The sequence below is a fragment of the Dromaius novaehollandiae genome, chromosome 23 (genome assembly GCF_036370855.1).
Source record: "Dromaius novaehollandiae isolate bDroNov1 chromosome 23, bDroNov1.hap1, whole genome shotgun sequence".
In the NCBI taxonomy this organism is placed as follows: domain Eukaryota; kingdom Metazoa; phylum Chordata; class Aves; order Casuariiformes; family Dromaiidae; genus Dromaius; species Dromaius novaehollandiae.
Genome location: NC_088120.1, coordinates 7,584,092 through 7,600,116, shown reverse-complemented (window position 1 = coordinate 7,600,116; position 16,025 = coordinate 7,584,092). Strand labels below are relative to the sequence as shown.

Here is a 16,025-nt window from a genome sequence, read left to right as displayed (position 1 = left end):
CCCCTCTGCACCCCCCTGCCCCTTACAGATGTGCCACAGCTGGATGCGTAGGTGCCTTTATTTAGCCTGCGCGCCCATTCAGCTGCAGCGGCAGGAGGTGAAACCCGGGTAAGGATTAAAGCACGATCAGGTAACGGCCAAGGCAGCGCAGACCCCCCGCTTGCTCCCAAGTGAAAAATCACCAGCAGCGATGGGAACGGACCCACCTCTTCCACCCCGGACGCAGTCCGAGTGCTCCGGCGCAGGACGGAGGGCTGCGGGAGGCCAAGACGTGACGATTGCCCGGCGGAGAGCCCCATCGACCCTGCGATGCTGGAGCCAGTGCCTCAGTAATCCACCTCGTACGGGGCAGCCGCCGGCCCGGCGCCGGCCTCCCTCTTCCTCCGGCAATTGGCGGCGAGGCAGACGCCGGCCAGCACCTCGGCGCCGCCGCCGCTCCAGCCCAGGTAGAGGCAGGCGCCGGGGCGGAAGCGCTCGGCCGGCGGGGTCTGGGGGCTGGCCAGGTCCTCCAGCAGCCGGTGGGCCGCGTAGGAGGCGGCGCCCAGGTACAGGGCGCCCGCCAGCGTCAGCAGCAGCCCGGCGGCGGCGGCCAGGCCGGGCCGGGGCGGCGGGGCCCAGCAGCGCGCCGCCAGCACGGCCAGGACGTAGGCCAGGGCGCCCAGCAGCAGCGAGCCCACGGCGGCCGCCCGCAAGGGCCAGAGGCGGGCGGCCTCCTCGGGCAGCGGGCGGCAGGCGGCGCCGGGCCGGGCCAGCACCTCCACGCAGCTCTCCCAGAGGCCCTCGCTGAAGGAGACGTCGCGGGGGTAGCCGGGCCGCTCGGGCAGCTCCCGCCACCGCGGGGCCGCCGTGGCCGCCAGCAGCAGCACCCAGCCCATGGGGGCCACCGCCAGCCCCGACGCCAGCGACACGGTCCCCATGGCCGCCGCCTCTCCGAGCGAGGCAGAGGGAAGGTGACCCCGCGGCGCGCCGGCGGCCGGGCCCGTCCCCAGCCAGGCGTGACGAGGGGCTGCCAAGGGCAGCGCCGGCCTTGCCGGCTCGGCGGGCTGAGGCGTGAGGGAGGGCGGCCACCCCGCCACGGCAGGCTGGGGCAGGGGGGGCGTGTGGGGAACCGCTTGGGGCAACATGTGGGGCAACATGTGGGTAAATGTGCGAGGAAACATGTGGGGCAACATGTGGGGGGGGGGCAAAACTCCGCGCCCTCCATCTTCCCCCCGCAGCGCGGGGGCAGCACTGCGCAGGCGCCTTGGGGGGGGGGGGGTGCAGCCAGGAAGGGGCGTGGCCAAAACAGCGGAGGGCGTGGTTTCAGGTAGTGGGGCGTGGCTTAGCAAGAGGGAACGCTGCCCGCGCCGCTCATTCAGGCACGCTCCCTCCCTGCGCGGTCTACGGGTGGCGGCTGCGGACAGTTTTCCTCTCCCAGCAGCCGTCGCTGCCCCCACGAAGCTCTGGGGCGGGGATGGGCATTGCCGGCGAGCCAATGAGGGAGGGGTGTGGGAGGGGCCGGCGCGTCCGATAGGCTACGGGCGAGGGAAGGGAGCGTGGCGCCTCCCCCTCCCCCTTCCCCCCGCCCCGCGCGGCTGTAACGGTCGCGGCGCGCGGGGGCAGCGCGAGCGCCGCGGCGGAGCCAGGTGAGGGGGCCGGGCCGGGCCGGGCCGGGCCGGGCCGTGCGCGCCCTCCCGCCCGCCCGCCCGCCCGCCGGGGACCCGGCCCGCCCTGGGCCTCGCCGCCGGGGACGGGCTCCGTCTCGGGGCAGAGCTTCTCCCGGTGTTTCCCTCCTTCAGCCCTTTGAGACCATCTTTCGCCCCCGCCCGGGGCAGGTGAGCGTCTCTTCCCCCTCAGGGACCAGGCGCTGCCCTTTGGGCTCCGCCCATCCCAGGCCATTGGGGTCAGCCCGCCCCCCCGGGCAAGTCGCTCTGCCTCCTCTCAGCCCTTGGGGTCCCCCCTCCTTCAGGCACCAGTCTCTGCCCCCCCCCCCAGGCCCCTGGGGTCCCTCTCCTCCCCCTCAGGGACCAGTCTCTGCCCCCCCCCCCCCAGGCCCCTGGGGTCCCTCTCCTCCCCCTCAGGGACCAGTCTCTGCCCCCCCCCCCCCAGGCCCCTGGGGTCCCTCTCCTCCCCCTCAGGGACCAGTCTCTGGCCCCCCCCCCAGGCCCCTGGGGTCCCTCTCCTCCCCCTCAGGACCGGTCTCTGCCCCCTCCCTGGGCTCAGGCTGCCCTCTCCTCGAGGTGAAGCTGCCTTCCCCCCTTCCCTCATCTCCCTCTCGGACCAGTTCATTGTTCTCCCCCCGCCCCCGAGGCCGAACTGTCTCTCTCCTAGGAGCAGATAACCTCCCCTAGGGGTGAGTCACTGCCCCCACCTCCACCCCAGCCCCCTGCGGTTGTGTCACATCGCTCCACACTCTTCCTCTCCATCCGTGCTCCGCTGCTCCCCTTCTCTTTGTGATCCGTCTCTGCCCTTCGTTTTCCTCCTCTGTTTCTCTCATTTTGCACACGAACGTCTCCCTTCCCACCCTGTCTGCAGGATTTGCCCTACGCCCACTGCTGTAAGCGGGTGGTTTAAAGGATAGTGTGCATGCTGTCGAAAGGGGACAGTGGGTGTCTGCGAGAGGGTGGTGCTGAGTGAGAGGTGAATGCTTTGGTTGTTTTGTCTCTTCTATTTCAACAGTGTGCACCTGAATTTCCCTGTCGAAACTCTCTGACTGTATGTTGGAGACTGAGATTTAATCTCCGTGATTTCAGAAACATACCTAAGTAAAAACGTAATAAGCACTATATTTAGCTAAAAGCTATGTCTTAGTGCCTTGCTAGATGAGTAAAATGCCACTACTGTTTCATTCTCTATCTAGCCTATTGCATTCCCAATGTCTAATCCTGTGGCTGTTGTAAAATCTGTATATGTATGTTTTCTAAGTATGAATGGCTTCCAAAGGGCTGGCAAATGAGCATTTAGGATTTGACTGGTGGAGAGGAGAGATGCCTTGAATTTTCACAGTGAAGACTGAGAGCTGTAAATTCTATTTGTGTCAGTGGCAGAAAATTCACTGTCTGAGGTACTCTGATAAGCAGAGTAAACCAAAGCTCTGGATAGATAATGATTGCCATTTATGGTACAGCAGTGCTGTTTTGAATTACTGCATTTCTGGATGTAGTTGCCCAGTGACCTCTACAGAGGGCAGAAATGAACTCTCTTAATGTTAAGACTTTTAAAGGGAAATTTTTAGTCTCTATAGACATGGAAGCAGTGTGTAGATACCATGGTGACTGATGCTCTATAAATAACTATAATGGGTAAAACGCATGCCCCATTTGAAAGGCTCTGCTGAACAGCTGCATACCTGAAGAATGTTACAAACAGGAACTCTTCTCCTTTCTCAGGCATGAAGAAAACCTACAACTGCACTTTTTAAAGTATTGATTTAATACTTAAGTATGCATCCTGCGGGAATGAAAGAGGTAGCTTCAGGAGGAGATGCTGATTAAATACGAAATACTGTTTTAAGATGAGTCCCTTGAATGAAGCCTAGCTGATCTATGTCTGCTCTTTGCTTGTTTAGTGGCAACAGGGTTTGGTTTATATTGATTTAAAATATGATTTTTATTTACTGTCCTCTAGTTGACTGGAATAGGTAAGATGGCTGCTCTTGAGAAACATCCAGACCTGAGGCTCCAGCAGATCAATCCATCAGGTAAGGACAGTCTTTTCTTTAAAGCTATGCTTTGCCGAAAGCTTTTATAGCGGGAGGGGGGGGGGGGGGGGGGGGAAGTCTTGTTCCTGCAAAACAAAACAATTGCATGAGTATCCAGAGGCAGAGAATCACGAGAATCACTTGCTAGTAGACACATCTCTTGACTGATAGCTGATGAGTTGGGAGGAGTTTTTAATGGTTAATGTGAAAACGCATCTCTGCCATTACCATTATTGCTGTGTACCAATACTGCTGCTCTTTTTTGTTTGAGTACCAGAGCATCAGTTTAGTGTAATATCACCTAACTTGTCAGTAGGAGTACAATTTACTGCTCTTGCATGCTGACTTCCACAAGAAGACTGACTTTCAATCTCCTGCTGTTATTTGGCTTCCCTATGCTTGCTCCCATTTCCTCTTGCAAAAGAAAAGTCATTTCCTGAGCAACAGTATGGAGAGTCCACCAAGGATCAGTTTGTTTCTAGGTAGCAAGGATAATTATTTATGGCTTAATTAGGTATATTAAAAGGCTTTTCAGCAGCAGGAGGTGGCTTTAGCCTTGGTGGCTGAAACATAAATATCATGGGCTTTTTCTCTCTAGAGGCCAGTACCAGTCAGAAGAGTCATTTTTTGGAGACTGACTGGAAAACACCTATGTTGTCTGCGAAGTTCCAGAGTCGGATCAGTCGCTGTTCCAGTGTGGCTGATAGTGGGGATGCAGGCATTGGGACCTCCTGCTCGGACAGCGCAGAAGGTGAATTATGAACATGTTATCACACAGTAACATTGAAGGATTTTATTTACATTTTCTTTGAAAGACCAACAAACCATTAAATAGCCCAATGTTATTGAACCCCCGAATGTAAAACTTGAAGAGAGCAGAATTTGTAATGATGTTTTGAGACTACTTCAAAACTAGTGCCTCAATACACAGATATGCTGCCTGATATGTAAATAAGTGACTAAGGGACTTGCTGTTTCTCTAAACTGTGGTTCAGTTTTCAGTTCATAGTTAGCATTTTTAACCAACTAAAAGAGCCATCTTAGTGATTTGCTGTTTAATATTGACCTACAAGTGATTTATCAGCAAGTCTGTTGGGTGCGCTCTTTTTTTTTTTCTCCTTTTTTTTTTTTAATTATTTATAGGTGCCTCTAGAGAATTCAAATCAGTGTCCTTTGCACATGTCTTACCTCTGTTAAAGCTATGTACTTTTCACTGAATAAGGCTTGAGCATTGCACTCAGTTAAGGCACATCATGTGCACTTGCTTGTCCCAGCATTCCTTTCTACCTGTATTTTCATCGTCGTTCGTGAAGGTGGCATGGAACAATACCGATTTTCCTTTCAGCAGTGAGGAAGTTTGTGTTTTCCTTAATACAATGCACTTCACACCTTAATGCATTTCACAAGCTGTACTGTGTGTTTCGAATGAGCTGTAGTTCTTAACACCATGGGAGTTGAAATGAAGGCTTTCAAACAAATCTTACAACACACATTGCAACAAACAAACATTATTAGAGTGCATGTGTAAGTCACATCTAGCCTCTCTTAGGATAATAAAACATCCAGTCGCATGTTGAGAGCAGGGGGGTGGTGACTGTTCTTTGAGAAATTGCCCTTCTGAATGTTTGCATGTTGCAGCCTTGTTCCTAAGAGCTTAGGCTGTATTGCATCCCTGACAGTTGGCTGAACCGTACTGACTTTTAAGTCCGTACATTAGTTATAAATGTCATTGCAGTGACCCTACCCACATTCAAGGAACTGATTCCAGCATCTGTGTGTGGCTTGCTGGTCAGAGAACTCGGGTTCCTCCGTAGTGATCCTGGGCTATACAATTTTATTTTCAGCTCCTAAATGTACTTTCTCCTGTGTTTGCCAGGGTGAATGTTTTGTGACTGCTTGGTGGCAGTGTGTTCGCTGTATGGAGGAGTTCCTAGGCAGAGCCAAGCAATGTCTGAGATTTTCTGCCTCTCCTGTTAATTTTTGAAGATAGGATCTGTGCCTTTATTCTGATAGCTCTCCAGCAGTTTGGTGGTCTTTGCAGAGTCTTTTTGAAGATAGGATCTGTGCCTTTATCCTGATAGCTTTCCAGCAGTCTGATGGTCTTTGCAGAGTCTTGTCTGTTGTATTCAAACTGTAGCCGTTTATTCCTCCTTGTAGCAATGCTTTGAGGTTACAAACACATGGGAAACGTGACCTTGTTGTCCTGCTGTTGGATTAGAGAAACATCATGTGGGGATGGGCCTTTAGCCAAAGGCATGAAGAAAACAAGTTTGGGTATCTGTGAGAAACCTGAATTTAATGGGTTGTACAATGTGTCAGGAGGAGGAGAAGGAACAGGCATTTCAGTGTTTGCCTTTCTCAGCTCTTGCTGTTGCTGTATTGAAATCTGAGACTTACTAAGAATAACTCTGTATTTCCATGTAGCCAGGTTTGGTGTGTGGCTGACAGGACAGACTCACGTTGTGGTGTGCGTGCTGTGCTCGCTCTCATTTCCTGTGGCAGTAAGGCAAGAGCCATTACTCCAGCCTCTAGAAAAAGCTCTTGCTGTAGTGTCCTGGAGGAGTTCAAAGGTCAACTGCTCGGTGATGTAGTGTTCAGCTGTGTTTGAAGCTCATCATGGGCTTAGTAAAGGTTCCAGTTAGCTTTGGTTACAGTTCAGAGTCGCTGAGCTGTGGGACGGGCAGAACAGAATCAAGGACTCAGTGTTCAGTTGAGTAAGTCTCAGTCTTTTTATTCAATTTAAAGGCTGTGGTTTTTAAACAAGCAGAAAGATAGCCTTATTGATTGAAGATTATAATATAGAAGAGTAGCTTAAAAGCAAAGGGTTAAAAATGTGTACTGAGCTGTAACTTGGATTTTCTCTGCGGTTTACTCTGGTAGGAAAATGTCAACGGGCTCCTGAACTTTGTAGTGAGGGAGAGCACAGATATGCCTTCGTCCTGCTGCTGTATGTCAGCTACTGCTGCTTAGGAGGAGATGTTCGGGGGACAAGAATTGCTTTTTAAAGCTCTTCAGGAGAGCTGTTCAGCAGAGAAGTGGTGGTTTAGGTCAGAATATTTTCAGGATCATGATTAAAGCATCTCACTTCTTCTTTCCCTAGACTTTTGCAACTCCAGTAACGGTTCCTCATTCCAGCCCATCAAAACCCAAGTGACCATCCCAACAGCCCATGTTATGCCTTCTACATTGGGTGCCTCACCCTCCAAACTCTGCTCAGCAGGAGAACAGAGCTGTTCACAGAATACTTCAAAACCTGCTGTGCCAGGATCTGCTTCTGAACACTCGGGACTCATGAGAAATGGAGACTTTAACGCTGGGAAGTCATCCCAGGTGCCACCCGGAGATCTCTTGCATCTCTGTGGGGCTTCAGGGGAAAATGGTTTTGAGCAGCCCTGGCATCCTGCTTCTGATCACATGAGAATGGAAGATGCTTGGAAGTTTGACACCCCTGCCATTGAGCGTACCTTTAATCAGTCTCTCTTTCTGGATAGTTTCTGCGCTGACCCTCTGCACAGGTTCCAGAAGTTCAATCTGAACTCCGGGACGACTGAGGCAGGAAAGGATCATTATAAAGTGCTGCCAGAGAGTAAGCAAGCAGCAGGGGCTAACGGAGTCTGTGAGCCCCGGAATGGGACGTGGCCAAACGGGAGCCGGCTGATGCCAGCAGGACTCCAGGCCAACAGTGTCTTTTCAAAATCTGTAACTCCTCCGTCTCGAGCATGGATGCAAGAAAGCTGCACGCTGCACCCGCATGAGAGGGTCTGTGAACTCAGTGCTTGGAAACAACAGTTGGAGAACGTGCGATTGCAAATAGAGCAAATGCAGGTAGGGAGCTGCTTGTGTGATGTATCAGTCTGAAACCGTTCCTCTCTTTTCAGTCATGAATCATTGCTGTGGGCTTATGAAGCAAGGGGAAAATGTCTCATGCTTCTCCTTGTCTTATGCTGAAAGTTTCTTAATGACCTGTTTTTGCAGCAAGCCACGTCACAGGTATCATTTGTCGTACTGCTTATGTAGAGCAGCCCTGTATAATGTTACAGCGCTGCACAGTAGTTCAGATCAAGAGGCGAAATATCCTGTCCACCAGAAACTGCAAAAGAAACATACGGCAAGAAGTTGTTAACAGTTTACTTCATAGGATAATTTTATTCTGTATGTAGAGATAGGAAAAGGGCTTTCTGAAAAAATACATAAAATTAACTGCAATTTAGTAGATAGAAGCAGTTTGTTTATCACCTCCCACCAGCTGTATGCTAATGGAGACAAATTGTTTCCAGTGAGACAGCACAGTGATCTAAAATTATTCGTTAATCTCCAGTTGTGCTTGGGCAAAGTTACTTGTTCTTGGACATCGGCACAGACTGAAATAGCTATGTGCTGGCATGCAGATGAGCACACAGTGTGCAAAATAGCTTTAGCAGTGTTGCAATTACCTCTGTGGAGCCTAAACCTCTCCCTCCTTATTTTGTCTCCTCTTTCAGTTACAAAATGGAGCTGCCTGCCACCATCCCTCGATGTATTCTCCTTCGTTGCCTTCAGCTGATCCAACCCAGTGGATCAATATCCTGAACTCCAATGAAAACCTCCTCAAGGAGAAGGAGCTCATCATTGACAGGTGAGAGGTTGATACTGAAGTGTGGGTTAAGGACTGCAGGGTATTTTGTTTTGGAAGAGGGAGGGTTATGAAAACACAAAGGAAAGCTCTTCTCTCAAAGACCCTTTTACCCATTTGAGGGTCTTTTGCCATAAAGAAGAACGTAGATACCTTTGAGTATGGTCCATTTTTTCCACAAGCGCTCTTCCCATCCCCTCAGAAGTGGGATCCGAAAAGATTCAAATGAATTTTGGTTATGCTTTTCTCTGTTTTATAATGGATAAAAATTTCATTCACATCCCACATCTGAAATCTTGAAACTGCTGCCTGTTTGCTTGAGAAATTTTGGGGAGCTCTTGGAGACCTTTATAATAAACTTGTTCTTAGTGAGTTTGGGCTGGCAAACAACACTTCTTATATCTAATGCTAGCGGTCTGTAAGCTTTTTGAAAAAGTGATAATGGAGAACTGCCTTCAGCATTTGGACTGTATATTTTTTTCTCCACTTGCTCATTTTGAGCCTTCTGATGTCTGTGCATTTTACCCGTCTGCTCTGCAGTCAAGCTAGAGTACTCCAAAGCGCGCAAGGCCATATGTTTTAAGCATCACTATCTGGGGAGGAGCATTTTTTGAAGGACAAGAGGGAAGGAAGGTTTATACAGAGCTGTAAAAGTGCAAAGCCAGACATCATCTGGATTATTTCTCTGCAGGCCAGTTCTGAGTTAGAGTTGTCTTTCTATTGTGCTTGTCGCCATTCCTCATGTGTAGTACTAATTCAAAAGTTGTGGTGGCGCTGTTCATATTTTATTGCTCCCTACCAGTCTTAAAAACAGGTGTGCATTTGAGAACAGTCTATCTGTTTTTTACAGGCAAAGACAGCACATTTCCCAGTTGGAGCAGAAAGTTCGGGAAAGTGAACTGCAGGTTCACAGTGCCCTGCTTGGCTGTCCAGCACCCTATGGAGATGTCTATGTGTTGAGAATGCAGGTAATCAGGTGCAATGGGATATCAGTGGGAAATACGTATTGAACCCACTGGCCCTAACATATCTGATGAGGTATTTCCTGACTAGAGGGCCATACAGAATAAGATTATCCCTTGCTTGTGGTCCCAGTTATGTCATCTCTGAGATCCTCTGTGACTCTCGAGATTTCAAGCCCTGAACTACTTAGGTTTGTTGAGAAGCTGTGCTAGCGATGCAAATGTCTGACAGCACTGACAAGAGCTGTTCCAGATACCAGAGTGCGTAAGATGAGCAGAATGATATTGGGGAGTTATGATGACTGAGAGCACAGCTCTGAGACAAGTCGGCTGCTTAGTGTCAGTTTGTAACTAACTGTTAGCTTTGACAGACAGAATTCACAGGCTGTCTCTCTCTGCAGGAGCTGCAACGGGAGAACACCTTTCTCCGAGCGCAGTTCACAGAGAAGACTGAATCCCTCAGTAAAGAGAAGATTGAATTGGAGAGAAAACTGGCTGCTGCAGAGGTGGATGCAAAGCTGATCCGGGAGACGCTGAAGGAAACTATGCAGAAACATGCAGAGGAATTAAAGAAACAGGAAGAAAGGGTAGGATCCCATTGCTCTAGAGATGTGGAGGTATCTTTCCCCCCCCCCCCCCCCCCCCCACACACATGTACAAGAATATAGATGCTGACATAATGCATAGGCAAATGAAAGTTTTCTATGGTGAGATGTTATTGCAGGTATTTTCTATCCCTGTAGAGCACTTTGGTTTATAAGCAAAAACCTCCCTCCTGCAGTTAGAAGTACTTTAATACCTCTTCTTTTAGCCAGAGAAGAAGCCTGTGTTAGGCTAAGTGAGTAGAAATGCTGCTGAGGTAAAATGATCTTGTATTTTGGTGATGAGTGCTGTACAGACAGATAAATGAATGGGCATACAGAGGACTGAAGAATGGACAACATTTAGATTAGAAAATGAAGTTTTATATAACTGTCTTTGCAGGTAAAGGGAAGAGACAAACACATTAATAATCTGAAAAAGAAATGCCAGAAGGAATCTGAGCAAAACAGGGAGAGACAACAGAGAATTGAGACCCTCGAACGATACCTGGCTGATCTGCCAACTCTTGAGGACCACCAGAAACAGAGTCAGAAGGTAAAACTCTTTCTCAGGGGTGATGATAACTCTTTAGATGTTTGCTCAGGTGGCTTTTCTACAGCTGCAAATAATCCCCTGGGCAGCTGCACAAGTAAAGTTGCAGTGTGCCCTTTTGGAAGGAGGAGTGTTCTGAGCTACAGCTGAGAATTGTCAGGTGGATAGAGAAACCTGTGTTGTGAATGGAGTTGAAATGTGTGTGGTGAAACACCTGGGAGGGCTTTAAAGTGATGTGATGATCTTTGTTGCAGCTGAAGGAATCCGACCTGAAGAATACTGCTCTGCAGGAAACAGTGCTGGCACTGGAAACACAGCTCGGAGATGTCCGGGCTGCCTTCAGGGAGCAAGAGGTGCAGCTAGAAACCCAAAAACGCAAAGAACTGGAGCTTCTTTCTTCTGTGCGCAGGTAAGTCTGAAGGATTAGACTGAGCTTCATGTTAGCACGGAAGGAGTCACAGCACCAGAGCAGTGATCATTCAGCACAGCCGCTGTTCCACCTGTCAGAACTGGGTTACCTTGGGTTTGCTATGATTATGTGAGCATTCACCAAAACACTGTGTTCAAATTCTGCATGCAAAGAGTTGAAAGGAGGGGAGCAGATCCAGGTGTCTGGAAGGAAGGAGACCTATATTTGTCGTCTAGGTTTGTCTGTGTCCTCTGGTTATTGCTTTCAACTGTAGCTCCTTGCACAACGGGACTATGCAACCTGCAATCGTAGTGTTGCTGCAAACATGCCAGTACAATGGGCAGGGTTGTGTCAGGGGGTGGAAATCCCTCCTTTGCGGCCCTTGCACTTCGCAAGGTGGGATGTGAACAGGGCAACAGTGATGTCTTCTGCTATGGAAGTCTTTCACCTTCCCCTGTTGTCTAATGAGGGGGAAACACCCCAAATAAAGCTGCTTTTCTCATGATGTTCTGCTAATTTCAGCTTGCAGGACAAGATGCAGCAGTGTGTAAAGAACACAGAGAGAGGACCCCCTGCCCATGACGGGGAGAAACAGAAAGTAGAAAATGATTCTCTGAAGAAAGAATGCGACTGCCTCAGGAAGGTAACAGCCCTCCCAGCTGGGAATGGTGTGGAGTTACCACACTTTTCCTTCCACTGGGTCACATCAGGCACTAAAATGAAATCAAGGACTTTCGCATTAGTAGGCAGTCACAGTTGCACTGAAAGAGCTGTTTCTAGCATTGCAAACTGAGGGGTTTTAAGAGCTGTTTTTGGTGTGGTAACCATGCAGTCCTAGAGTAATCACTGAACACTTCACTGGAGTGAAGTTGCAGAATGCAGAAAAGGAGAGGAAAACGACAAGAATGTAACTTCTCATCTTTTCATAGCTGATATTTATAATGATGCCGTTCATTAGATGCCTTTCATCAGGGCATCTACGTTCTCTGCTAACAAACAGTAATTTAAGCAGTAAGTGGGCAGGAGAGAGAGAGAGAGAGGAGGAGAGGGGAAACTGTCCTGCTGAAGGAGAAATCCTGTTCGTATTGCTGAAAGAATCTGTGTGGCTTATTCTTAGTGGCCTCTACTTTTGATTACAGATTGCAGACAAACAGCAGAAGAAGATGGAACAGTTGTCCTTGCAAGTAAAGGTGAGAGGCTGCTGGGGAGGGATCTAGAACTTCATAATTTGCTATAAGATGAGTTAGACTTACTGCTTTCTCATGGTCTGTTCCAGAGCCTGGAAGAACAGGTGTCTCAGGAAGAGGGGACAAGCCAAGCTCTGAAAGAGGAGGCGATGAGAAGAGAAAATGCATTGCAGCAGCTCCGGACTGCTGTGAAAGAGGTCAGAGCGTGGGAACGTTTTGAGTGCCAGAGCACAGCAGTTGAACAATGAATTGTCTTTGTCTTAATTTGCAGTCAGCAGCTCAATCTGTCCTGCCTCCTGCCAGTCAGTTGCCCTGTCAGTGCTCTGAAAGGAGCTCTCCTCTCCTCAGAAACAGGAGGAGAAAGACACTATTTCTGCCCCAAACTTCGGCTGGGGCTGCCAGCCGTGGTGCTGGACACCGAGCTGGCCGGTGGGGGGCAGCAGCACAGCGAGCGGGTGCCCAAACTGGGCCACAGAGTGGGACTGAGCCCCCGTCTGAGGCCTAAAGGAAGCCAAGCTCCGTGGCAATCCCTGAGGGAAGGGATGGCCCGTGTCGGGGTGAGAGGCTGGTGCACAACCTGGAAGCTTTTCTGTTGCCTCACGCCTTGGCAGGGCCAGGGCAGTGTCCTGGGTGCTTCCTGTCTGAGCCAGGAAAGCTGACTGCTCACATCCCGTAGGACTGACACTTGTGTAGTGCTCATCTGGCTGGAGTCTGGAGAGCCTGACGTCAGCCTGTTCCTCCTGTCCTTGGTGCTCCCGTTGTCATCAAGTATTTGCTTTAAGTTGCTTTAAGCCTGATAGTTTTGGATCGAGTGACCACTGATCTGCTGTGGCCGTTTGTTCAGCTTTCCGTGCAGAACCAGGATCTCATTGAGAAGAACCTGACCCTGCAGGAGCGCCTCCGGCAGGCAGAGCTCACCCAGCCGCTCCCCGGCGACACAGCCCACCTCGCCCAGGAGTTACACGGCGAGTTGGCCAGCTGTCTGCAGGACTTGCAGTCTGTCTACAGCATTGTGACTCAGAGGGCTCAAGGCAAGGATCCCAATCTCTCCCTGCTCCTGGGCATTCACTGTAAGTATGCAGAGCGATGGCATAGCAAACCTTTGGTTCATGTGCTGGGGTAGAATTAAGTAGCATCCAAATTATATAGATATAAGGCGCTTATCTTTCTGAGATTCTGAACTTCTTTTGTGGTTAGCAAGCTCTAAAAACTGATACTTCTTTGCTGTAATAACTGCATGTTAAGTAGAACCTCTGTCGCAAGCAAATGTGTGTTAATTTTTCTGGCTCGCTTGCAAATATGTGGGACCCTTGCTCAGAACTGCCCATCTGAGGTAACTCCCTTCTCTGACTCCACAGCTGTGCAGTACTCGGCTAAGGAGAAGGACGACTTGCTGAGCCCTGATGTACTTGCAAAAAAACTGACAGAGGTAAAACAGCTTCACAAAGAAGTGGAGGAGTTAAGGACGGCAATATCTGACAGATATGCCCAGGACATGGGAGACAATTGCATCACCCAGTAAAGAACAAGCTCTCCCCAAAGTAAGACAGAAAATGAAGACTTGAAACCTTTAAGAGACTAGAGCTCCTACAAATGAAAACTTATTCAGCACTTTACCATCCCATTGCTTGGGTACAAGATGTGTGGCTTATCCATGAGAAATCAGGGGGTTTATTGCCAGAAGTGTTTAGCTGCTGACTGGCTAACTGGAATCGTTCAGGGCTTTGGTGCTGGGCTTTGCGGTAGCTTTGATCTTGTGGAATGTGTTTGTGCTGTATTTGCTGGAGCTGGTGTGGTCTCTGACTCTGGGAGGTGAATTCTGCATTGCCCTCCAGGCATGTCATATACTGAACATGCAAATGTGACAGTTTAAACCAACACCAGGAGGAAATGTATGCCCTGGTCTTTGTGATAAATTCTCTGCACAGATCCTGTGCGACTAGTAAGGCCAGAGTATCATCAGAAGCGTTCAGGGGATACTTGTGGATTTCACACTACTGCTAATTATCTCGAGGTGCTACAGGCTTGTCAAATGTGTGTGTGCACAGGTCTGACTTGGATGCTTGGGTAGCCATTTGTGGAACAGGACCTGCTTTGCTCAGGTAAATGCAGCTGGAGTCTTTCAGTAGCCAACAAAATTTGGGAAATAAAGTGACCCTAAAAGACTCTGAAAATGCTCCTCTTGAGCACTGTTACCCTAGAAGCCTTAAATCTTTAATCCCCCTGAGAAAACACTCTGAATGTGGGTATGATTCTGACTGCAGAGGAAGTAGATGGATGCTGAAGTGCCTTAATGAGCTAGAGAAACTTCCTCTCCACGAACTGCTTCGTGCCTAATGCATCTGCTGGCAGGGTGAGGAATTGTTCTGTTTCTTGTAGCAGCCCTCAAAGCCATTGCAAACACTCCTGCAGAGCCTTGAACGTGCGTAACCCCTGCCTGAGCTGCAGAGAGCCTCTGTGCAGGGACCCTGCTGCAGGCCAGCAGACACACACCTCTGCTGGGCTCTCTGCCTGCTGCTCCTTAGGGGGAAGGCTGTTCTGGTCTCAAAACTGCAGCGGGATCATACGGATGTCTGGATCTGAGAGCTTTCCCTGCTGCCTGCGAGGCAGTGACTGCTCAGGCTTTGTTCTAGCCCATTCTCTGGCAGCTCTCCACTCCCCTGTTAAATAATTGGATTGCTAAATAAATCAACCTGGGATGTGGTTCCTTCTTTGTCACAACCTTTTTAATCTTAGTGACAACTCTACAGTACTGAGTGCTCGCTTGAGACGACGCTTTGGTACTAAGGGTAAAACTTTGTGCTTGTCATCTCTTGTCTCACAAGCTCAGAAGTCAGTTATACAGTAAGGGGATAAAACTGCTGAAACACTTCTATCCATTCGGTTGCTCCCGGTTCACACTGGGCTTGTGAGCCGTAGCTTTGTGAGGATGCTTTCATAATTCCTTTGTATTAAAAGTTAAGACCAAATCTGTTTTGTTCTTGAAGTCTGGTGATTGCAGGTGTTTGTTGCAACAAATTGGTTAGTATGCCATCCCAAGGTACCGCCAGCATAGCACGTGGAGGGAGTGTAGCTGTGTCTCTGTCAGGCAGCTAGCTGTTAGCCTGTTCCTTGCCCTCTCAGCATCTGGACTATTTATGTTTCTGGGCATTTCTGTTCCCAGACTGCTGTTGCCTTATACCGAGTTAAATGTGGGCCAAGGCTGTTTCTTGAAGTCATTTGTCCTGGCTTTTGGGAGCGCTCTGGGCACAGGGGAGGAGAGCAGCACCGGCTGTGAAGGTTGCTCTCTCCTGCGGCTGGCAGCGTGCTGTTTAACACCGTCCATTTTCCCCATGGTCTTGTTGGGGTGTAAGTGGGAGATGTGATTCCCAGGTGCTGTGTGGGAACACATTTGCCCTCTGTCCTCACGGAGAACCGGCTGTGGAAACAAAACCGTGGTGTTAAACCCTATCTTGGCCGATGCTTGGAGCTCATTTCTGTCCCCGGCCCTGTGGCGGGGTCCTGCGGCTGGGCTGGCTGTGTCGGCTTTGAGGCCCTCAGCAGGTCCCACCTTTCGTGGTGCTCAGGTTATGTGTTACTGCCTGTAGGGAAGAGAAACCTTCCCATGCCACCCTCCTGCAAAACGGTGGCAGTCTGGTGAAGGTGGCAGTCTGTGCCCTACCTGTGCCTGCCGGTCTCCCTGCTGGGGAAGTCTTGGGCTTTTGGTTGCGGTTCAGGACACGGGGAGGCAAGACCGCGTCCCCTGCCTCGTCCTGCTGCTTGCGCAGTTAATGTTTGTACGGTTCCCCGCGGTCTGCCGTGTGCCGAGTTTTCCCTTGTCGAGTTAAGCGCAGGTCTGTTTATATGAGCGTTTGTCTGACCCACTTGTTTGTACTGAGTATTTTGAATATAAAATAAAGCTGCTCTGCTCCACTCGCGCAAAGCAAGTCTGTGGGCGGCGGCGGAGCGGGGAGGGAGCGCGCTGGGCGGCTGCGGCTCGGCGGCGGTGCGGGGCCGGGGGCCGGGAGCGGCGGAGGCAGCGGCTCCCCGGCCCGTGCGGCTC

At 50.3% G+C, this 16,025-nt stretch overlaps 2 protein-coding genes across 7 annotated transcripts; one reads left to right on the top strand and one right to left on the bottom strand.

Annotated features, from left to right (window-relative positions):
* Window positions 1–326: 326 nt before the first annotated feature.
* LOC135330663 (claudin-7-like) lies at window positions 327–917 on the bottom strand. Its single transcript, XM_064524890.1, has one exon. It carries the CDS (start codon window positions 915–917, stop codon window positions 327–329), a length of 591 nt encoding a protein of 196 aa, XP_064380960.1.
* Window positions 918–1,536: 619 nt separating this feature from the next.
* On the top strand, window positions 1,537–15,895 carry CEP85 (centrosomal protein 85). 6 transcript variants are annotated; one of them, XM_064525050.1, is made up of 14 exons: window positions 1,537–1,625; window positions 3,607–3,679; window positions 4,278–4,430; window positions 6,780–7,504; window positions 8,161–8,294; window positions 9,142–9,259; window positions 9,655–9,840; window positions 10,238–10,390; window positions 10,642–10,796; window positions 11,319–11,439; window positions 11,936–11,986; window positions 12,073–12,180; window positions 12,828–13,053; window positions 13,342–15,895. In XM_064525050.1, the coding sequence occupies exons 2-14, from the start codon at window positions 3,625–3,627 to the stop codon at window positions 13,503–13,505; spliced, it is 2,349 nt and encodes a 782-aa protein (XP_064381120.1). In that variant the 5' UTR covers window positions 1,537–1,625; window positions 3,607–3,624; the 3' UTR covers window positions 13,506–15,895. The 6 variants fall into 6 exon arrangements, with proteins under 6 accessions (XP_064381120.1, XP_064381123.1, XP_064381119.1 ...); XM_064525049.1 differs by lacking the exon at window positions 1,537–1,625 and adding an exon at window positions 1,686–1,814; XM_026098177.2 differs by lacking the exon at window positions 1,537–1,625 and adding an exon at window positions 2,220–2,332.
* The last annotated feature ends 130 nt before the right edge of the window (window positions 15,896–16,025 follow it).

Excerpts from the sequence above, each read along its gene's own strand:
- LOC135330663 (XM_064524890.1), bottom strand. The coding sequence starts at position 917 with ATGGGGACCGTGTCGCTGGCGTCGGGGCTGGCGGTGGCCCCCATGGGC.
- CEP85 (XM_064525050.1), top strand. The coding sequence starts at position 3,625 with ATGGCTGCTCTTGAGAAACATCCAGACCTGAGGCTCCAGCAGATCAAT. Across the intron at positions 7,505-8,160 it reads TGCAAATAGAGCAAATGCAG|TTACAAAATGGAGCTGCCTG; the intron begins GTAGGGAGCTGC and ends CTCCTCTTTCAG. Across the intron at positions 8,295-9,141 it reads AAGGAGCTCATCATTGACAG|GCAAAGACAGCACATTTCCC; the intron begins GTGAGAGGTTGA and ends TGTTTTTTACAG.